The sequence below is a fragment of the Alligator sinensis genome, unplaced genomic scaffold (genome assembly GCF_000455745.1).
Source record: "Alligator sinensis unplaced genomic scaffold, ASM45574v1 scaffold301_2, whole genome shotgun sequence".
NCBI lineage: Eukaryota > Metazoa > Chordata > Crocodylia > Alligatoridae > Alligator > Alligator sinensis.
This window is the reverse complement of record NW_005841874.1, coordinates 4,555,375-4,579,058: the sequence shown is the minus strand read 5'-3', so window position 1 is coordinate 4,579,058 and position 23,684 is coordinate 4,555,375. Positions and strand designations below refer to the sequence as shown.

The window sequence follows — 23,684 nt, the reverse complement described above, 5'->3', positions numbered from 1 at the left end:
CCTGCTGATGCATTGAAGCTTCATTTCTATACAATGATGGAAAGACTTTGATTGTTAGTAAATGCTTCTTCTTCTAATATTCTGCTTCTGGTAATTCCTCTCAAAGGGGCAATTAAAAATATGGACTTACAGGAACAGAGACTTGCATCTGGTAGGGAGAGGTGCAGTATCTCTTGGTTTGCTAAATATTAACATTAAGGTTACAATACCACTTTAAATCTACTTTAATGTGGTTGTCATTAACATACTTTATGATACTGTTGTCAGAAGTTCACAACTTGGAGAACTCTGTTCGACGGATTGTTTTCATTAAATCTTCATTAGGAAAAAAATTCCTATACAATAGAGACTTACCAAGTAATTTGATTTCACTTATCATATCAAACGTTTCCTTTAAGGGAAATTTCATTACGTTAGAGTACGTTATAAGTGGCTTGTGATGGAATTCATTTGATAATGATATACGGATGACATTTTAACAACAAAAGTACTAAAACTTGTTCGGAGATAGCAAATGCAGCGTGTGCAAAGGCGATGCAATATTAGACCCGGCATATTAAGAATTCCTCCTCTCTATCTGTATCACCTTTAAAGAAATATAAATCATGAATATTTGTCATCTGTACTAGACAGTCATATTTTCATTTAATTGCTTTGCTTTAAGTTAAAATTGGGACAAATATTGCTTTCACTTATATCCTGTACATAACTCAATAAATAAGAATGAGAGCAATGAAAACTTTCCTCCAAGAACTATTTTCCAGTACTTTTTGATAGGCATCCAAGGCCTCATTAGCCAATTTAAAAATCACCACATAAATGTTAGAGACCGGACAATGCTTATGGAAATCAATTGTGTTTAGTTCCTTCCCTACCTGACTGTTGTCCATTGCTAGAATCAGTTCCTTGCCCTGCCACAAACTGGTGGTGTGATGCTGGACCTGTTCCCTAGTCGCTCTGTCCCCCAGTTCTACATCTGTAAAGTGGGTATAGTAGCACTGCCCTCCCTCGTAGGGAAACTCTGAAGATAAATGCATTAAAGACTATGACAGACAAGGCTCCTTGGGTGAATTTGATATCTTTTATTAGACCAACCCAAATGGTTGGAGAATAGTTATTAAGCAAGCTTTCGGGTTCAAAAACCCTTCGTCAGGCTAAGGCTATGAGGAGCTCAGATGCTATGGGGATGAGTGCAATAGAAGTACCCAAGATAAATTTGTGGTTCAGGTTGGGAAACAGAAGTGAAATATTGCAGGGGAAGAAAGCTTCCAATTTTGGCATTTCCAAACTTAAGCAAGAGTCACTGAAAATCTCGTGAGCCAGTTTGCTTTTGGAAATCTTCCAGGCAAATTCTACACTATCAAAAGGTCAATCTGGCAATAATTAACTATATGTCTGAGTACTTGTCAGAACTGATTCCCCAGCCTCTAAGCTTCCCCTCTCATTAATGTAAAGCAGATAATCAGGTAAATCGCATCAGATTGACTTCCAGTTATGGGGCACAATCTTGTTTCATAACTTGGCCAGAGGCTGACTGAATAACTGGTTTCATGAATTTCATCTGCTTTTCTGTTTGTGAATTGTCCATGCTGAGTTCATCATGCAGTTTGCTAATTTATGTATTATTTGTTCATTTCTCCTGTAAATAATTCTTGGCTTGCAGATCATTCAGGAATTGTAAATATTTGCACATTCACGCTGTTTTGCTCAGTTACATCATGTGATATTTCTTATTTAGTGATCTGTTCAAGTAACCTTCCCAAAGTGAATGGCAAGTTTCACAACCAAATGCACAGTTTAATATTAGACCATTTGAGCCAGATTTAAAATTTGCTAGAAACACAGAAGCACTGAAGTGTTCATAGGAGGCAAAGACAAAGGCTTGTAAATAGGTTTACATCAGAATAGCTGTCAGACTGCTATGAATATTTATGGAAAACTATTTTAATTCTTTCTGCTCTATTATACCTAATAGTCAACATCACATCTTGCATGAAATGCTCCTCCCAGCCAAGTTCTCCCTACCACCAACCTCTTTCCATTAAGACCAGCTTATAAATTCCCCAAGACCTGCAAGAAGTCATTTAAAAGAAAAGACTCATCCCACTTTCCAGATTTCCCATTTCATCTCCTCTCCTTTATGACTAACTTGCACGCTGTAAGACTATAAGAAGGAAAGTGTGGAACTGGGAGGAGTTCCCAATGTCTTTAATCTGGGATAAAAGTGGTTACAGAAGTTACATTTTTCACGCAACAAGTCCCCTGAAAGCACCCTACAGGGATAACAAAGCACACATTCATGGCTGCAGAGCGCTTTTAAAATGGCCAATCACATGAAAATGTAACCCTCATCTGATGAAGTATAGGACAGGGGCACCCTAAGGCAGATCGCCTTAGGAAACCTGTACACAGAGGGTTAATTTGGGGTGATTCTGCCTACATCCCATGTGGCTTTACAGGCTGGACTTGGGGTTCATGTGGGCAAGCACCAGCCCAGTCCCGCCCTCAGGGCTGTCACAGAGAGGAAACAGTAAATCTCAGTGTCCTTCCTATGCAGTGGGGGAAGGGAACCCCCCACACACACACATGTGCCCCCACCCTTCCCCCCCTGCTTGAGGTCTTGCAGGGAGCCGGGTCTGGCCCACAAGCTGGGGGGAGGGGGGGTTCCTTTCTCCCCCACCCCAGCAAGAATTTAATAGCAGCAGCATCATGGCTACCATACCTAGAGCTGGGGAGGCTGGGAGTTGGGGGGGAATGGAGCCCGCTCCTGCCTTATGGACCTGGCCCAGCTACCAATGCTGGGGTCCTGGGGAAGCCAGGATGGGCCCATGAGGTGGGGGGCTCTATTCCCCTCTCCCACCCCAGCTCTACGCATGGTAGCCATGAAGCTGCCACTGTCAAGATGCTTGCATGGGAGGCAGAAGTCGGGGAAGGAATTCCCCCCCGCCACAAGTGCTTCCCCACCCCAGCTATCCCTGCTAGGAGGGAGCCAAGCCAAGCTGTTCTTCCCTTTACCCCACTCTAGTCACTGCTGACAGTGCTAGGCTGGCTAGCACTACGGATGAAAGGGACTTGGGGGTCATCATTGACCACAAGATGAACATGAGCCTGCAGTGCGATGCTGCAGCTAGTAAAGCAACCAAAACACTGGCTTGCATCCATAGATGCTTCTCAAGCAAATCCCGGGACGTCATTCTCCCCCTGTACTCGGCCTTGGTAAGGCCACAGCTGGAGTACTGCATCCAGTTTTGGGCTCCACAATTCAAAAAGGATGTGGAGAACATTGAGAGACTCCAGAGAAGAGCCACGCGCATGATCAGAGGTCAGGAAAACAAACCTTGCGATGAGAGGCTAAGAGCTATGGGGCTCTTCAGCCTGGAAAAGCATAGACTCAGGGGCGATCTGGTGGCCACCTATAAGTTTATCAGGGGTGCTCACCAGGATCTGGGGGAACGATTGTTCACCAGAGCCACCCAAGGGATGACAAGGTCGAATAGTTATAAATACCTACAAGACTATTTCAGGCTGGACATAAGGAAGAATTTCTTTACTGTCTGAGCCCCCAAGGTCTGGAATAGCCTGTCATCAGAGGTGGTTTAAGCACCTACTCTGAACACCTTCAAGAAAAAATTGGAAGTTTATTTTGCTGGGATCCTGTGACCCCAGCTGACTTCCTGCCCCTGGGGCAGGGGGCTGGACTCGATGATCTTCCAAGGTCCCTTCCAGCCCTGATGTCTGTAAATCTGTGACAGTTGCCAGCTGTTGGGGGAACAGTGCCCCTGCCTGTTGGCCAGGGCTGATGCAGGCAGGCTTCAAGCCCCGCCCCCCATAGGTGAAGACCTATTGGGTTTAGTGATGCTCTAACTCATGATGCTTTGTGTAAAGTGCCATGAGTTAGTGCACTTCTCCGACAGGCTGCCTGCACTTGTGTACATTCCCCAAGATTGAGTATCAGCAACAGTACAGAGCAGGGTGTGGGCACAGGGCTGCAGTGGTAGTTAGAAGGAGGAGTGGCAATAACAGCAATGTATAGTGAGAACTGGAAGGAAATGGCACTTGAAGGGTTGGTGGATCAAAAGTCAAGGGTCAACATACTATATGAAATAAATCTGCAGGACCATCTTGAATCATCGATTTATGGTTCTGATGTTGAGAGTCTGGTAACTTTGGAGGGGGGGGTTTCTGATGGTCTGTAATATTACCAGATTTTTTCAAAGCAAATAAACCTTCATAATTCATCATTCCCTGTTCCGTACTCTCTAAGCAATCATGGATATTTGTTTTAATTACAGTGCAAGCAGAGATATAATATGCTTCAGCTTTCATAATCCATGGAACTAATATCATCTTTTAGGAAGCATGTGACAATAACAGAGTAAGCAGGAGAAGAAAATCTTGCATGTGGTTAAAAGGCAGCAAAAGCAGGTCTGAGTAAAGATTTTTGTCAAATGGCTTGTCTCAAGGAAGAAATTCAGCTGTCAAAATGTCAAGCTGTTTTGACTTTGTAACAAATGAGGAGAAAAAGTTTGTGAAACAAGCAGACAGGAACACGTTTGATTTTGATTTATATTTGCACAATGCTTATGTCAAATTGGAAGGAAACAAATCTCCTACCAAATGAATTTTCTTGTCCAACCCACACTCTGCTTTACATAAATATGCAACAAGTGGGTCATGAATCAACAGGATTCCTGTGGCTATGCAGACCAGCAGAGCTCTGCTTTCACAGTTAACAGTCACCCCAAACCCTCACGATGGCATTTCTGAACGCCTTTTTATTGATCCCATTGCCAAAAAATGTCAAAGGGCACTGCAATAAGTGCATGTGCAGTATACGCCAGTGGCAAACATGCAAATTTGCATGCGCATTTGCTGCAGGCAGTTGTCACATGTATACAAACACATTTTGCCAAGGTGTTCTTTGTACTGGATCTACAGGTGTCCTAGTGGAAGAATGAAAAAACCTAGACGGATGAGAGGAACTACACAAATATAAAAGGATTTTGCTAGAGCAAAGACTGATTCACTTGAGATGGGTTTGAAATCCTGGACTCAAATGTCCCCATACATTAGTGAGACTTAGATCTTGTAGGGCTTTTCTGCCAAAACCATCTATGTAAAGCGTTCCCCAGATGTGATTGACTCCTAAGTTACCACCCTGGCAATACCATTTGGGCTAACATGGCTTGAGCTATATATTTTTAATAGTTGGGTTTTTTTTAACTGGAAGACACAGAAAAGGTCAAGCAATAGACTCAGATAACTCACACTGTCTGCTTCAGTGGCGGGCCATCTGCTCAGTGCTTTGCTGCCTCTGGTGCTTGGAATAAAGCAGACAGACTTGCAGGAGTGAACGCCCATTGGCAAGCTCAGCAAAAAACACCCAGAAGCATTTTGGAGCTCCGGAGCCTCCTTCTACCCAGGTGGGAGGCCATGGCAAGGTTGCTAAACTGCTTAGGGATCTTGGCCCCATTTATTAATTTAGATTTTAACAGCTCTCGTCATATCCAGCCAAAGCTCAGGGAGTCCACAGCAACCTCTTAAAAGTACAATACCAAACAGACCCATCACTCACTCTCAAGATCAAGTAACCTACCAACTATGTAGGTCATTCCCACCATAGTCCTACATCATAAGTACCCAGGCCTGAAGGACAGTTGTCAGATCTGTGTCCAAAGGGACTGGAAACAGACTTCAGGCCATTCAGAGTAGCTGCCCAGCAGGCAGTGAACTGCTAATTTGTTTTTGGAATCACAACGGAGAATCTAACCAAATCCTGGATTCTGTGCATGCAGAAATCATCCCTGCCACCTCCCAGGGCCCAGCATTTCCAGTAGCTTACTCAAGTTCAGTGTTGATCGCTCCTTGGCTTAGAGCAAGTCTGCACCCAAAACAGCTGATGCTTTTGTGAATTGTATCCAAATCCTTTGGCTTCACAAATCCCTGCAAGAGTTCGTATGAGTGGGTGCTCTTCCTCTTCCTCCTCTTCTAAATGGCTGAAGGTTCAAATTTGGAGTGACGTTTCTGGTTTTAGTCACCTGGCTCCCATCATCCCAGGTCAGTATTCTCGAACGTAAAGACCCGAAATGGACCCTTTGCTGGCAGAGCTCTCCTTGGGCTGAGATACCTCACCAGTAAAGGGAGAAGTGACAAAATCACTTATCCTGAAGAATGTTTTGCATTGTCCTATATATTTTCTACCCTGTCCTTGCTAGTGCACAAATTATTTTCTGCATCAGTGGAGTGGCACCCCTTGTTAACAATAGTTTCTTGCTTGAAAGTGTAGGTTTTAAAATGGTACACCTCAAATAAACTGGTTGGGGAGGGGGGGTCCTCAAAAGAAATATATAATGTTTTACTAGAATAAGCCAAACTGAGAAGGGAGAAGAGGCCTTTTTGGGCACTGCTAGCTCCAACCTATGGTATTCACAACAACCAAGTAGAGTCAAATCAAGAGAGGAGGAAGGGAGAAAGCAATGTAATATGCTTGCTGAGCATGCTATGTTCCTCTGCATGCATAGAAGAACTTTCTATTGAGCTAAAATGAAAACTGATTGACTGTTAGCTCAGGTGATGGAGGCCTGCGCTCTAAATGCTGAAGGTATAAAGTTCACGACCTGTCGTGGGGTTGTTATAGAAACACACTTTGAAAAACTCAGTTCTGGGACTGGGAAAGGCTTTTGGAGTTGAAGAAGTGAGCAGAGATGAAGGAAACAGAAGGCACGAATGTTTGTGATCATTGGTTTCCAGTTTTGCCTTGACCTCTGGGCAGTTTTCATGTCTGTTCCTTAAGTGGGAGAGCTGCCGGTGGTGTCGTAGAGAACAATAGGAAACCTGATGCAGCTGTGAAAAATAGTCCCCATGGCACAGGCTGTCACAAAAGGTGCGTGAATATTTGTTGTGATTCACTAAAGATTGCTGATGTAGGGAGTTAGCATTTCAGGAAAGAATACAGGATGAAAAACATCAGGGAAACTAGGCAACCTTTCAATCCATTTAATAAAATGCATGCCCTTCAAGGCTTGGGAAACAATAATCTCCACGTCAACAAAGAAAATTCATCTGTAACCATAGCATTTAATTGACGAAAGAGTCAGCAAATGGAAAGCATAGGACTTTGGGTTTTTCCAGGCCCCTGTTAATAATACATCTGGGTACAGCCAACATCTGACAACTTCTCAGTCTGCATTTACCGATTTATCTTGCGTTGATCTGGCTGACATCCTGCTCTTTGAAAGTAGTTCATGCTTTCTTAATTAATAGATAATCTTTTATATTTCTACCCCCTTCATTCAAAGAGTGTCACCTTGATCTGTCAGCGTGAGCAGGCAGTTTCCCAAGACATTCATGACAAAATCTTTTTTTGGTAAATCTATCTATTGGTAGGCAGCTAATTTGAAGCAATTTGTGTTGCCGGTGAATGATGTTTGAAGGAATTGCTTTTATCTTTTCTTGGTTCCTGTTTTAAGCATATTTCAAGCAGTTGCGTGTAACATGCCACTTCCAACACCCCCGAAGTCTAGCTTGATGTGATATAACAAAAGGAAAATGACTGAAAGCAATTAATTAAACCTCTTTGAAGAAATACATGTGGTTGTATCTACTCAGTGAGTGCTCACAGAATAAACCTGCTATTTGAGAACAATGTATCCAGTTTCTCTGTCAGGCATTGTGTGCCTTTATCAGTTACTCTGAATGAATACTTCCGATATGTATAGCTATACATATTTAGAGTGGCTCACGTCACGCAGAGCAGATCTCACTTTTACATCATGTTTGAGTTTCCATGTCTCTCCCCTCTCTCTCTCTTGCTATGTGCTGGCATATTTGATGGATTTTGAATGAGGAGGCCATCCCGGCTGGGGCTGGATCTAGAAAATGTCTTCCCAAAACTTAGAAAACTCTGTCAAAAAATCAAGCCCTAATAAAAACATAGAAAACTCGAATTGGTCTAAAAAAAGATATCATCTCTACTACAAGTCCTGTTTGCCTTTTCCTCGAGACCAATACGGCTACAACCTGGACACCAAGCCCTAATTCTGCATTTTAGTCATTTGAGTTGAAGGAATATCTCCATCAATTGACAACAGCAGCATGAGTAGCACATTTTGCCAAAGCCAGGGCATCCTTTTATGGTTTTAGCCCCTCTGTAGTTTAGCCCCTCCATCTTTTTATAGTTTTAGCTCCTAGATTCCTGTTGTATGGGACTTCCTCTTTAGGACCAGATCTGAAGTACTCAGCAACAGTCCACTGATACCAATGGAGTTGGATTTAATCAAGACTATGTACATATAGACATGTCCAAAATAGACACCTGGACAACATCTTTCATGAGCTTTAGGACCACTTAAAATCCAGACCCAGATGTTGATTAATGCTGCTCTAAACCACCCCCACCCTGTTTCTGAACACTCAAAATTGGGGGTCTGAAATTCTAATCTGGATCCAATCATTATGACTCATGCCAACCCCTAATATAATTCAAGCAGCTGCATACTAAGGATGCAGTGTATAGCCAGTGACTTTCATAACTGAATGCATTTTTCTAGCTGACTTTTCTGTCAGATGCCAGCAGTGCCACCAAGAGCCTTTTCATAGCTTGAGATGCCACCCTCCCCTGCCTCCTGCCTGACTTCAGACTAACATGACTGATTACCTCTATAGCTTAAAGAGCAAGACCATAGCTATGGTTTTTGCACAGTACCCAACCCTACGACATAAGCACATTTCCCACTTAAATCATATCTGGATAAAAAAATCCCTAAAAAACTAAGATTCATCTGCTCTTCTCCATTCCTTGACTGGAAAGCCTCCCAGCTTGCCAGGAACAAGCAGATCGGTGGCCTTCTCACGTCCTCTTTGTCAGACAGTAGCATGTGTTATCTTCAGACCACACACAAATTTGTAATTTTCTAACATTTTTCCCATTATCCAGAATCTCAGGTATGAGGACCTATATATAAAGTCTCACGTATGAACCTGTTGGTCACTTGCCAAATAACCAGATGGCACTAATATACTACAGTGATAGGTGCCTTAGAAATAGTAGAAAGACAGCAAGGAGTACCACAGCACACTTAAAGATTTCATATGTTCCTTTTGATGAACAGCAATTGTGGCCAGCTAGTTAGTCTGTTCTTTCCCATGGCAGTCCTGTAGGGCTGAATTAGGAGAAGAGGCAATAGGATCTGCCTCAGAAGCAGACTCAAAACAGGCAACCCACTAAGAGTGAGTCCTGTAAAGACAAAAATATCAGTAAGCAACTGCCTAGAGCAGCGGTTCTGAACTGGGGGTACATGTATCCCCCCAGGGGGTACATGAAGCCTCATCAGGGGGTACGTAAGATGTATTTCATACATTGTCTAACACAGGTTGAAGGGGTTGTGTTAATTAATTTCCCATTGAAAGGGGGTACGTGAAGTCTCACTCTGAGAGGGGTGACGTACCAAGGGGTACGTCAACTGAAAAAGATTCAGAACCGCTGGCCTAAAAGTAGGCAGTAGGAAATGCCATAGACGGGGGTGCATCTATATGAGACGCTAACTGTGCAGTAGCCTAATAACAGTGTGCAGTAGCGTGCCGGGCAAAACCCATGCTAATATGCTACTGGGCAGTGCTATTAGGCTACTGCACAGTTAGCATCACTAAAAAGTCGTGTGTCACAGCCCCTGCACAGTAGTGCCAGTCACTGCGCATTGATTTAGTACTTGGCTTTGCAAGCACTAAACGTAATGCACAGTAACTACAGCAATCAGAACTCATGGTAGAGGTGATATCTTTTATTAGACCAACTAGATTTTGGCAAAAAAAAAATGCTTGAATTGCAAGCTTTCGGAGGCAAGCACCCTTCTTCAGGCATAGGAGACAAGATTGTAACAGTTCTCCTGGGTAGAAATGACAGTTCATATTTCATAGGAGAGTTAAAGGTGTGATAAAATCTCCTGTTTGGAACAGTTCATTTTATGCAGGTTAGGCTCAGAGAGAAATTGTAATAGTCTGTTGACCTTGATACCAGGAGCTACAGCACATTAATGAAATTGTAGATGCACCCAGGGTCTCTCAGAAATCCCACCTGTAAGCCCTTTCTTGAGTCTAGCCTCTTCTCTCAGCAACCCCAGTGAGTTATAGTCTCTGTTCTTACAGACGTCTCCACACAGGTCCAATCATGTTCGCTGTCAATCTCTTCACCCCTTTTATTTCTGGTATAGCCTTTATGAGATAAGGTGACCAGAAATGAGCACAGAATTCCAGGTGAGGGCATGCCATTGATTTATATACTAGCTTTATGATATTTTTTTCAATGTTGTTTCCTTTCCCATTTGAACACAGCCAAATGTTTTGATTGCCTTTTTTTTTTGGCTTGTTGCTGAGTAGAGGTTTGCATTGAGTTCCATACATGTATGCTCAGGGCTTTTTCTGAGTGATTATAGTACAATTAATTTAGAGCCCAATCATGCATCTGAGAAGCTGAAACGCTTCCTTCCAATAAACCTTACCTAGCATTTGTCATCAATGAATTTCATCTGTTGACATACTGCCCCATTCATCTATCTTTGCTAAGTCTCTCTGAAGTTCCCTACAGCTTCTCTAGGTTGGACATAATTTAGTAATTCTAATACTAAAAAAAAAAATCCCCATAATTTGAGTTGCATTGTCAGCCTCAGCAGGCTCCTAGATGTGTGTGAATAACTATCACAGTCACCTCTGACAGTATCCTTAATGATTTTTACATTTCTCTCCTCTGATAAGTTCCATCACTTATGTGTGTTAGAGATGCAATAAAAACTAAATGTGCCAAGATGTGTTAGTACTTATAAAGATAATCAGGGAATAAAATTTACTGCTTTAAATATTGGCCGTTATGATGTACCCTGGCTTGAATTCTACATCAGGTGTCAAATTGCCTCACCCAAGAAGGAACTTCTGTAAGTGAAGCGTCCTTCAACTCTGAGACCAAGGGACCTAACTACTTTTAACATGGAAACTTGATCAGTTTACGAGAGGAAGGATATGATGTCACACCTGCAATAGCCGTGAATTTGGATACCCAGGAAGTGCCTTCCAGTTCTGTGTTTCTTTACATAAGGAAGAGCAAACTGGTTTGGATAAAAAAAAATCTGAGTTTTTGTCTAAAATGCAAACTAAATCAGCTCTGAGAGTTTTACTGGAACTGTGTAGGAGCTTGGTTGGCTTTCTCTCTCTCTCTCTCTCTCTCTCTTTCTTTTTTTTTTTTTTTTTTACATGTATGTATCTTTGTACTACATTATTTTGGGGTGGTGGCAAGCAGAACATACTTTAAATAATGCCTTTTTATTTTCAAAGTGCCTTGCAGATGTGACAAACTTGCTTCTTCAAAGGCACTTAGTACCTTCAGCCCTATGAGGACTTAGCAGGAGCTGGCTAGCACAGAATATCTGAAAATCAGGCGTTAAAACATTAATCCTCCCAACAGCCCTGTTAAGGAGGCATTTTCTCCATTTTACAAGTTAGACGGCTAATGTTAAGGGACTGGTAGCTTCTAACTCTCCACTAAGTTAAGGCATCTCTTCCCTAGATTGGTCACCTAAACCCATGTTTTTCAAAAATGTCCCCTAATTTGGGATATTTCCATTCTTTTAAATTGAAACAACCAAATTTATCAGACATGATTTTTTTTTTTAAAGCACAGGCTTAAATGCTAGAGGAGGTCCATTATATCATGCACATGGCTTCCTAAATTGAATTTAGTTCCAAGTATGAGCCATTATGCAAAGTAGTTGATGGCTGGTTTGCACAGATGGACCCAATTGTAATATTTACTGATGCTATTAACATTTATACAGCAGTCTCGGGCAGGTTTGACTCTGCTAGGTTCTGGATAAATATATCCAGATCCTTTTTTAATTGAAGTTTGTCGTTTACATAGCATGAAAGTTGTTGGGCTAATGTAAGGTTTCCCTAAACCACGAGGGCAGGTGTGGAAGCACAGAATGGTCATTCCTGTGAAGACAGTGGGAGGGTTTGTTTGAAAGCCAGGGGAGTTGACTAGCTGAATAGAAAGGGGCCTGCTACAGCATGACGTACTCCACTAGCCCCACAACAGTTTCTGTTCCCTCCCCACTCCATCAGTTCCATCTTTGCCTTTAAGAGATCCTTGCCCCCCCCCCACTTCAAGTGACACCTTCTCAGCTGCTCCATGTAGCTGCACAATGGGTACGGTGGAGAACAGCCAGAGAGGGAAACCAAAAACTATCTGTCTGCTTGCTCTTGAGGCCCCACAGCCACTTTTGATGGTAGCCAGGATGTATTACTGCCTCCTGCTTCTCAATGCCCACCTGAATATGTGGTGTTCAGTCTAGCAGTGACAATGTAGGAAGGGGCAGGGCCTGCATGCATGGCACTTGACTGACAGGCATGTTGCTACTCAGAGAGCTATGAATGCCAAATGAAGATAATAATTTCCATTGTGATCCTTTACTGAAGAAAGAACTCTCCCCCAGATGGCCACACAGGCTGTTCTTGACTATACTCAAGAGCACTTTTGTCCCCTTTGTTTTCTATTCCCCAGTCCCTTTCCAACTCCATCATCCTGTGAGTGGGAAAGGGGACTCACATTGTAATATTACGCTATAGAAGCCAGGGAGGTTTGATGACTTCATAGGATCTGTGGTGGGCCAGTAAGGGGTGCCCTTGCGCTGAGCCACTCACCCCACTGCGCCCAACCACCTTCCAGGCTCTGAGTGCCTCCGTGGGGGCACCTCACATCTGGCCAACCCCCTTCCTGGAGCACACCCGCTAACCTGGGGGTTACAGGTAACACTGCCACCACCCAGAGTCTGGACTGATCCCGGACCTATGCCCTCTGGGAAACACAGGCCTATTAGCCCTTGAGGGTACTTCATCCATTACAATAACTTGGGATGCTTCCCTCAGTCTGAAGCACAAATAGTGGTCTCCCTTAGTTAGCCAAGCCAAGAGGACCCCGAGGCATTAATCTAGACCCTCTCCCAACAAGTCTCCCACGCTAGGTACAAAGGAGAACTTTATTGGTTTCAAGGAGTAGGTTTGGAATAGGGTACAGCAATATCAGAGAAATCCCATAGAGCAACAGGGTGGCTGGGTAGCCTTTGATCACACATCTGAGTCACTGCAAGCTATATATCTAGCTAGATCTCAGGAAGCTTACTCACGAGTATCATCCAGAGGCAGGTAGAGATTCTCTCTGGAGGCACGCAGTTCATTGATCATGAGTTTCAAGAGAGAGTAAGTTTAAGGTCTAGCTTCTGTCTATGAGTTTTCATCATGGCTACTGCCCCTCCTCCTGGGCAGTACTTCACTTATATAGCCCTTATGGCCTCATTTACCTCGTCCAATTAAGGCCAGCAACTGTTGGCTGCCACCCAACCAATTTGAAATGCATCACTGGTTGCCAGGTAGACTGGCAGGGTCTCTAGCCCCCTCCCAGTCATGTTGGCATTGCTAAGAACAATAGGGATCTTAAGCCCCCCACCCAGGTGTGTGAGGCCAGTCACACAGGCAGAGGGAGCAGGTTTCCCCCCTCCCTCAGGAATGTATCCAGCTCAGGTTACAACTCAGGGTTACCTGAAGAGATGGGGCAAAGGAGTCTGTCCTTTGAAGTGACCATGGTAACCAAATTGTCAGATAGCAGAGTTTGGGGAGAGACAGAGATGGTATTCTGCCACAGGGTCAAGTCACAAAAGGAGTGTCAGAGCCATAAGATTTGGGCTGCTGTACCCATGACAGAATCACTGTCTAGCCCTATCCAGTTTGCTGACCAAAGAGATCTGGAAACATTAGCATAAAGCATTGTGCCTAGGACAGTGGGAGACAACTAGGTAGACAGGGTGGCTATTTATTTATTTGTATTATATGACCATTTATTCCTTATTCATTTACTTATTAACTTTTTTCTCCCAGGGAGTCTTCCTCCCTTCTGCTAGAATCCAGAGCTTCCTTCTCATATTTATACCATGATTGTTCCTCACCCCCATCAGAGTCCCACGTCTCAGCTGGAGAAAGGTAGGTGTGGAGAACTAAACGGGAGTGCAGATCACTATGGGCTAGACTCCAACTTGAGGCTGTGGCCTGGGGAAGGACTGATACCTAAGCTGACCTTTCTCTCTGGATTTAGCCCTAAAAAGCCTTGTACCTCAGAGAGACCCCACAGGCATATTTCCCTCCATGTTTTAAAGGATAGCAATTTTCTTCTGGGTTATTCATCCAGCCATTTGTACTGCTATGTGTGCTAGTGTGCATACTGGAGGGGTGGAGTAAGGATTTGCCCATATCCTTCCCACCCCTGCTTCTCCCTGCCCATGTTCTCCTACAAGAAATATGAAAATGCCTGACTCCTGCTCTCACCTGTGCACCCAGCTGTGCCTTCAGGGAGCCCAAAGGAATTAGGGGAGTTCTTAATCTCTCTAGCTCCCCTGAGCAGGCATGGATACAATTCAATCTTAGGCTGATGGAATCAATTCTATATTTTAATGCAAGAACTGTAACTTCAGGAGGTGTTCGTTCTTGCAGTGCAAAATAGGAGTAGTGTATTTGAAATACCTAAGGCAGAAAATGTGGTGGGATCAGTCTTACTGTGCAGTCTTTGGTGAATTGTTGCTAACACCTCCAGGATTTCTGAGAAAATGTACCTAAATGGGAAGAGTTGATGGAGCCATGCAGATCTCACACTGTGCTGTTCATGAACATCTAAGAGCTATAAATGAAATACTTTATGCAGTTATGAAGCAATAACCTCCTAGCCACCACCTTCCTTAGTCCTTTGCTCTAGGTAGACTGTTGTTTAGCTTGCAGAGTCAAGTGCTTTGACCCAGTACCATGTATATCCTAAGAGTGTGTGTGCTGACCAATGTGCAGTTTTTGTGCCTTTACCTACAAGGTTGCATTGTCCCCAGCACACTCTCACACATGCTCTCTGGCAGTTTCTCTTTCCTAGAGGGCCGTTTCCATATTTCTAAATGGTTTTAGATTGAACAGCAAGAAGTGATGAAAGGAGTGGGGCATCAGCTGCCTAAGAATTGACATATCGCAGGTATTGAATGCTTATCTTGCAGCGATCTGATAGCGATCATACAACCTAATTGACTCTAGATAAAGAAAAGCCAAATATTTCCCTGGCTGCGTAACCAAAAGGGTAGAAGGGGCAAATAAGAACTGTGCAGTTTTTTTCTAGCTCTTTCATTGCCACAGTCTTTCAGTGGTGTGGGGGGGTATATTTACAGTGTCACTGGAATCAGACTATAAGCTGTTCTTTCAGAGTTTATTACTTGCAATTAGGATTCTGTGTATTACAATATAAATCCTGAGGCATGACAATTTCATTCAGAACATTTCATGCAAATTACTGAAAAATCTTCATTCCCTTAAGTAGTCTGCGCCTTACAGACTCTCAGACATATATTTCCCAAGATAGATATTCATTCCCCTGGTATGTAGTATTATATTTTACATTTCTAACACTTACACATGCACGGATAGAAGTCATTGTTTAGGCAAATAGAGTTCTGCTCAAATAGAGTTTTCCTCATCTTTTTTCCTCCAATACCTGCTTTATTTTCAGACTTCAGAAAACAGTCACAAATTAGATCTGACAGCAACTCACCAACTCCTGAGATTTCAGATGTGTGCTGTTTCATGCTGTATCGTCTCTGCCAAATCTTTGTGCATAAGAGGAGCACATAGTTCATGAAAGCAGCGGTTCATCATTAATTAACCCTAATTTACTCTTTTGGGTTAGGCCGACATCGTGAAAAGATCTTGCCTTATGGTAATTCCACGTTCTCCCTTGTGGTTTAAAAAAAACTACCAAGGCATGAAGATTAATTATTTAAAAGGAATGAATATGAAACTTAAATACACAGAAACCAACAGCCAGAAAATGCAAAGTAGTAGAAATTCTGATCAGTTCAGCCTAGATCCCTCAGCTAAGATCAGGGCTCTGTGGGGTTAGTCACTATGCAAAATGTGTACAAAGAGAAAGTCCCTGCTCAGAAATATTCATGAGCTGATGAGAACAACATTATCTTCAGATCATAGATGGGGACAAGGACACACAAACTAAGCGACTTGCCTGAGGTCTCATTGGCAGGTCATAGCAAAGGCAGGAATTTAGGTTGCCTAAATTCCACCATAATCCATATCATCCTTCCTCTTACATTCACCCAGTTCTTACAATTTCTACCCTGCCATAGTCCACCAGGCTGCAAACCACTCTTGTTGAGAAGTTGCTATCTATGATCAAACAAAGGACCCTAAACTAGATGGACTGTATCTTCCACATTGGCCAGTATCAACCTCAATAGAAGGATGCTAGTAATCTCACAATTGCCAAATCCAGGATCACCTGCCCTTGTTCCTAACATCCAGGGATTAGCTTCAACCCTGAAGGATGTGATTTTACATATCCCTTCCAAAATCTAATTTGTTAGCGTGAAATATTATTCAGAATATTCATGTTGCCCGTGTAAATCTCCACTCCCTCTCTGAAATGCGAGCCCTTTGTAAAAACCTTCTGTCGTTGCTCTACTTAATGCAGTTTTTGGTGAGGGTGATAATGTGCTGATAGCATTTGGCAGGTGTGTTTTAAAGTGGCAACTGAAGGGGAAGATGGTAGGAAAGTGGTACATGCGTTTGTGAATAATACTGATGTTTGCATGCAAATCATTAGGCCTGTGAAAATCTTTCCAGACTTGTTTTTCTGGTTTGTTCTTCTGGATTTTCTGTCTCCACATTGGTCATTACCCTGCCATTTTTATATTCACTTTGACATTATCCTTATGTAGTCAGAGTCACTTGTATGAAAACTAGGACAAAGTCTGTCTTCCCTGGTACAGGTAAAAATTGAACTTCAGGTTTTCAGGCATGACTACTTAGTATTAAAACTGCCTCCATGCTCATCTAGCTGGGAAACAGGCATAGTGACATGGAGTTTGTCTGAGCAATTACAACTAAGCAAAGCAACACACTTGGAAGAGTAGATACTATACAGGGCAAGAACTGTAACTCAGATTTGTTTTTTAACGTGCAATAAGGAAAGTAGAGCTTTTCATTTTAAGGAATACACTTAGCTCCCTTTTCAAGACCCATTTTTGATGGGGGTGGTAGGGCAGGTGGGAATTTTTTTTTTTTTTAAGTACTAATGTAACTACTAGGCTAAAGCTGGAGGGGGAGTATGTGTCCGTGTGCATGTGCATGCATGTGTGTGTACATACACAAAATAAAAAATGCACATATGTAATTTTCTTCTTCTCTTTCGACTGTAAGCACTTCAGAACAGGCACTGTGTTTGCCTCTATATTTTTAGACCAGCCAGTACAATGACATCCTGTTTTTGACAGGGACCTTCAGATACTGTTGATATATAAATATTAGATGATGATAATAAGGAAAGCAGGGTCAGCTCATGGACAATCTGTGAACAGCAAATGGCAAATTCTTCACATAAATTATTGATTCATAACTAAATTTACAAATTAAACAGCACAAAAATTAGCTACGCGTAAGTGGAAAAAGCAGGTCCGTTAGGTAAAAGTGAGTGCAATGCCTTGTATAGGAAACAGCCCTTGGAAGCCAGGATGGGCTGACCAAAGGGTTAAAACACATACCCCTTCCATCCCTTGCTGCAGCCTTCCTAAGCCGTCATCAATCATTTCTGCCCTATGTCGCTCTCTATATTCTACCTTTTTTAATCTGACCCTTCCTTCAACAGGGAGTAACTTCATCAGCAATATTTCTGCTCACCCTGTCTTTTATTAAAATATAGTAAACCAGAGTTTCAGTGAAAAGCATCTGCTTCCACAAAAAAGTTGTCTCCCCCCCCCCCACCCAAAAAAAATCCAAACGCCTGAAATGTATATTTTATGGCCCAAAACTGAAAAAGTTCCTTGTGGAGATGCTGTTGTGTTGCCTTCTTGATTTGCAGTTTGGCAACCTCATACAAGTCTCCTGTCTGGGCTGGATTCCCCACAGATGACATCTCTTCTGCTGCAAATGGCCAGGGTCTCTGTGCGATGCACCACAGCACCTCAGCAAGAGGGAGGCAACTATGGTGCACCCCATGAGGTTTCATTGATCTAGAAAGCTTGGTCCATAGAGGAATAAATGTACCAGATGCTGAAATTATTGCATCTGTGAGACACGGCAACAGCATTTCTGAATCTAAAACAAATATTCATTTGAAAAAGAATATGAAAAGTGCCAGACTGGTTCAGAGCAATAACCAAGGAGCCCAATATCATGTCTCTGACAGCGGCAGAAATAGTAGATGCTGTGGAGGAAGAAGATATGAACCCAGCATTTTTCTATTCAGTAGTTTTGGTCTTCAAAAAAGTCAAAATTTTCTCCAGGAGAGAACTCATTTTCTAGGAACAGCCAGATTTCAATGGAAGTGAGGTGACTTGTCTCCCTCCCCCTGCACTGCTAGAAAGAGCATGCAAAACCTAGCCGGATGCTCATCCACCTCCCCCAGGGCATGTCCTCGCCTCTCCCTGCAGGCCCCTGTCCAGCGCCTCTCAGGGACCAGCCTGCTTCCAGACAGCTGTGACCCACCACCTTTGAGCTACTTGCCACAATCTCTCTCTGATCTCTGCCGCTGTGTCCAGCTTGCCCCTGGCTGAGAGAGGGCCTGGACCATCCTGGCCAGGGAAAGCGCCAGCATGCAGAAAACAGGGGCCATGGTGCAAAGGCAGGACTGCACTTCTTCCTGAGCGAGCTGCATCAAAACAGAAGTCAGCTCAGCTCCTCGCTCTTGGGCACAAAGCTCTGGCACGGCTGACAGTCTGTCACTTTTATAAACACTAATAGCCCTCCTCTCTCATGTTCCTAAACAAGAAACAGAGGGGAACAAAACAATCGTCATATATTATTTACCCAAATGACTGCTACAGCTCATTTGGAGGCAGCCCAGGGTTTTCAGCTTTAACCCATATTTACACTCATGCAAATGCACATTTAGCCTTTTTATAAACACACCAGTAGAAGCGAGGAACAGACCCAGCCAGCATCCTTCGCTGCTGCTCAGGTGAAACACTTGCTGGTTGCTGTGTTGCTGGCAATAGGAGTGTGGCCTTGATAAGGACTTCAGGATTCACCCACCAGACTCTTGCAAACTCTCCTTGACTTCCCTCTGACCCCCCTGAGCACCGGACCTTGCTGCCACTGTGTGATCTAGGCAGAGGCATACCTGTTTTGTTACTCGGAGGGGGAGGTCAGGGGATATTGGTGGGGGGGGTGGAGAGAAGGAGGGGTTCAGAGCAAGTCTTACCTTACCTGGAGCCCCACTGCTGCTACTGCTAGTGACAGGGTCACTGTCTCCTGACCTAGCAGGGACTCAGGGATGGCGGTGCTTGGGCTGCTGCTCCTGCTTGCTGTAGCACAGGTCCCCCCCCAACAGCTTCAGCAACCCCCGACTGTGTCCTCCAATGCAGTCTCCCAGATGCCTTTTCTCAATCTGCTCCCTCTTTGCCCACCTCTAGTTACAGCAGTATCAGAAGCCACATAGCCATGTTAGCACAGCCCTCTACTGGGACAAATTTACCCTGAAAAGCTCGTTGTGCCACATAGACATGTCTTAGCATAGAAACCACTACATTTCTTCTGTAAAAGTATAATGTCTTATAAATGTACCACTCGAGTGGTAATGGGAACATAAACTCGCCTGGCCCCCAGGCAGTTCTGCTCAGGTGAAGGCAGTGTTCCCACTTCTAATCACACCCTGTGATATGCCCTATGCAGAAAGGTACTGGTAAGTTTACGGCCTGGATTTCACAGGCAATTCGGACACAGACAGGGCACTATGGCTAGGGACAGAAATTACACAAAAACTGGTATGAGTGATTGAAAATCGGTTTGAATCTGTAACGTAACAGAAGTTCTGTGCACGTAAGCCATTTTCAAAGTGGCCAAAACCGGTTTAAGATAAACCTGGATGGATGTAGTATCAGACTTAACTGATTTAGGTTAATTCAGTTTATTGCACTTCTGTCCCAGATCCCCCTCCAGATTCACTGTCTCTCAGCATCCCAGGATGCATTGTACCTCTGCTCCAGCCGAGCAGGGAGGCACGCTCTAGTAGCCCCCAGTTTCTGGCCTGGGCTACTGAGGGATAAGGCTGCATGTCCAATGTCAAAAGTAAAGGTCTGTTCACTTGCCTGTTGGTTCAATCTACGCAGCTTAGGCTAAGCTGTGAAGACTGAATCGATTCTTCCTCTGGCTTTTTGACTGTCTGTACTTAGCCTATGTCAGCATGTCATGCCAGGATGCCCCACAACACATGGCGGGGAGTTCATAATCATTTTAAACTATCCCAGCCTTGCTCACAGGCATACTGTTCATTGCCAGAGGACATCTGATTGACCCAAAAGTAAGCCAGGGTAATTTTCTAGTGCCTGTGCATGTATCTATGCAATATGGACTTGGAATCAGGAGAGCTGGGGTGTCTTCCAAACTCTGCTACTTTCCTGCTCCATGGTCTTATGCTCTCTCTTCTGTCTTTAAAGTGGGGCTACTGAAACATTCCTTCCTGTCCCAGGCACTATGAGATCTGAGTGCCATGTAAAACTATTCTTTCACTGCAAATGTCCTTTCAACTTCACGGACACTATGAGGAAGACAATACTGGGCTAGCTGGACCTCAGGTCTGACCCAGTATAGCATTTCTTAGATAGACCACGAGAGCTGAAATCTGTCAGCTGGTCTGCTGCGGCTGGGCAAAACATCATTAAAAACAGCTCAGCGACCATTATTTTTATTTAAAATAAGAAAGGTAGCGCCGCTCCATTTCACACGGGCAGGGGCCTGACCTTGCTCATTCAGAGCACGCCAAACAGCACTTTTTTTTTAAAAAAAAGAAGAAAAAAAACAAACCTCGCCTGCTCTTTGCAGCTTTCATGTCAGTGTCCGGCATCCTGGCAGGAAGAGCCGGTCGCCAGTGAAGCCTGACTGAGATTTCTACCCACAGCTGAGCTAGTCAGCGAGGCAGCACTTTGGACTTGGTTCATGGCTCTTGTTCTGTCTGTTCACTTTGAAGTCCAGGTGTGAGGCAATCAGCGCCGTGATCCAAACTCATCGCGGCACATTTTCTCCTGGTCCGGGACGTCTATTTTAGACCTCCTGCTTTGGGAGCTATCATTAGGGTTTATTTCCAGATAGCACAGGGTTGCAGTTGCAAATATTCCCTTTTTCCTCCCATATCTAATCAAGACTTTTTAAATGAAATATTTAGAACAAGAACTGCGAGGTCATTTGCAAAGAGAACTAGCCAAGGGAGTGTGTTTTCTTTCTGGTTCTTCCTCCAGCTGGTGATGTTTACTGAGCCTGGTCATGTTTGCAATTTTTTTTAATTCTGCCATTTAATGCTCTACCCCCCTAATGGATCTTGTGGCCAAGTCTACCCAAGCCAAATCATGGGATGTGAGGATGGTTGAGTACAGCTGCCCCAAGGTGCTCTTCACTGATGTGCTAATCAGTTATATATGATTCTGCCATAGTAATTGCTCAGCAGTTCAAGAGATAATGAGAAATGACTGGAGCTGCAAATAGTTGTTCGCCAGAGTTGCAAGTAGTACATGCAGTGCATCCACTGCAGTGTGCATCCAGACTGCCAGGCAGAGGAAAACAATGGCATTGTTGGAATCAGCCCTTTGTTCAACCCCCTGGCTGAGCAGGATTGTTTGCTGCTTTGTCGGCCTTAATTATAAATGACTTACACTTTCCCACCACATGCCTTGAAAGATGTTCCCATTGAGGAACATGTCAGATATTCCAATGAAATTATCTTTCGGTCACTTTCAACGTGTTCTTCCTTCTTACACCCCCTCCCCTGATGACTTCAAGCAGCTAGTTCTCAGTGTTTAGTGGTAATATCCTTTAGGCATTTGTAGATAGATATCCCTTCCATAATGATGGTCAGGTTAAGTATGTTCCACTCTTTTTGTCTTTGTTCACACCGTGGCCTCACCAGAGGTCAGCTGTCTTTGTCACCCTTCTCTGAATTCCCCCCAGTGTGTCCCGATTCTCTGGCACTAAAGTGTCCAGAAGTGTGTAGCATCTAAAACCTGGTCTCTCGCATCTCATCCATTCCTGCATTGCAGTGAGGTACCCTTACCTATACAGACATAAATTCTTTATTCAAAGAGACAGGGCCACGAGTCATGGAAGATAGTCCAACCTGCAAAAGAGATACAGCAGATGATGCACATAGAAGGCAGAAGGCCTGAATATATGAGAATAGCTAGCCGCTTCTGACTTCCTGCAGAAAAGCAATTGCTCCCAAGTTTCAGAGAAGTTTGGAAACTCCTATGATGGCTCAGGAGTTGTGAGAGTTGTAAATTTATGGTAGAAGAGAGTCCTAGAGACAATTGGGAAACATAAAACTTTCAAACTGCTCCACAGAAAAATGGAGGTGGCATGAAGGGATTCAGTGAAATATTTTAGGCTTCATTGCCACCCACTTATTTTTCAACAGGCTCTGAAATTACCCTGGATTTCTACCAGTTCAGTCACAAGTATGGGCATGTGGCTTTCCCTCTCTCTTCTCAGTTTGTTGAGGGTTTTGTTCTATAAAAGCTATGTTTGTGACTGGCTAAATAGCAGCTCTTGGGACAAATATAGGCCTTGAAACAGTAATTTATACAGGCTTTTGCACCTAAATAGAGAAGCCCTAGAAGTCTGTGTATACAGATTGGGGTTGCATTGTTGTATTTCCATATGTGTGCTATTGTTGGCTCAGCTGAAAATCAAATCAGTCAAGTCAGTCCTGAGCCTGCTGCGACTGTTGGGGCATCATAGATGCTGTACATCAGTGGTGATTCTTTGGGCAAAGCAACCTGATGATGCCCATCTCCTCTCCAGGTAAGGATGGCTGTTGATTTGCCAGGAGCTCATACACCTTTTGACAGGTCTTGTTTTTAGTCCTGCTAGGTGTCCACACACCATCCTCACCCAAGCTAGCCCAGGCAGGGGTACCAGTTTAGTTGCCAGCAACCCGACCATGGAAACAGGCTGAACTGGTTTACATGGTAGCAGATAGCAGACCAAGAGAGGCCTGGCCTGCCAAGATCAACTGTAAACAAGGCAACATATCAACTCCATTTTTATTCAGGAAGCAACAGGAAGAAAATCTCAGACAACAATCCAGTGAAAAAGCTAAGCATGTACTTTAAGCATTTGAATTGTCCTGGTAAGTTATGCATTGGAAGTGGAAGTGCATTTTTGAATGCATCTCTGGACCACAGTATCTGGTTGGTCAGGTAACCCATCCTTTTCAAAGGATGGATTTATTACTCCATATTGTATATTTTCTATTGCTTTATACAACTCACTGTAGGACAGGGTCCCATTACAGAAAAATCCTCAGTCCAGTTTAGAACCATGTTATTTTCATCCTCGCGGTTGTCTTTTCATCTCCTCTTGCTAGGGAGATGTAGTTGTTAGCTTCACTTCTTTACAGTATTCATTTCTCCATTAGCTTTAAGGAAGCTGTCGCTTAGCTTAGCCTTTGGTTTGGTCATGATTTAAAAACTTCATCTCAGTAACTTTATTATCTCCCTGGCAATATTTCATAGATATTGCCCTCCCAGCTAGGCATTGTTTATATTGATATCTTAACTAGTGCCTGGCTGGCAGGACAATCACGGTAAAATATTGCCAGAGATATAAGACAGTTATTAAAG

At 43.6% G+C, this 23,684-nt stretch overlaps 1 protein-coding gene and 1 long non-coding RNA gene across 13 annotated transcripts in view; one reads left to right on the top strand and one right to left on the bottom strand.

Moving 5' to 3' along the window:
• The window catches only part of LOC112549139, a 50,600-nt gene extending 29,678 nt beyond the window's left edge, over positions 1-20,922 (bottom strand). The window contains exon 1 of the long non-coding RNA XR_003092476.1: positions 20,878-20,922. This is a non-coding gene — a long non-coding RNA (uncharacterized LOC112549139). The remainder of the gene's footprint in view (positions 1-20,877) is intronic.
• Positions 1-23,684, top strand: part of KCNMB2 (potassium calcium-activated channel subfamily M regulatory beta subunit 2) — a 244,461-nt gene that overhangs the window by 81,314 nt on the left and 139,463 nt on the right. For 6 of the 12 annotated variants that reach the window (XM_025195999.1, XM_025195998.1, XM_025196002.1 and 3 more), the window contains one exon: positions 13,918-14,019. The exons of the other annotated variants lie outside the window; for them this stretch is intronic. In XM_025195999.1, the coding sequence (XP_025051784.1) occupies positions 13,918-14,019 (102 nt within the window). The remainder of the gene's footprint in view (positions 1-13,917; positions 14,020-23,684) is intronic. 12 annotated transcript variants of the gene reach the window in all.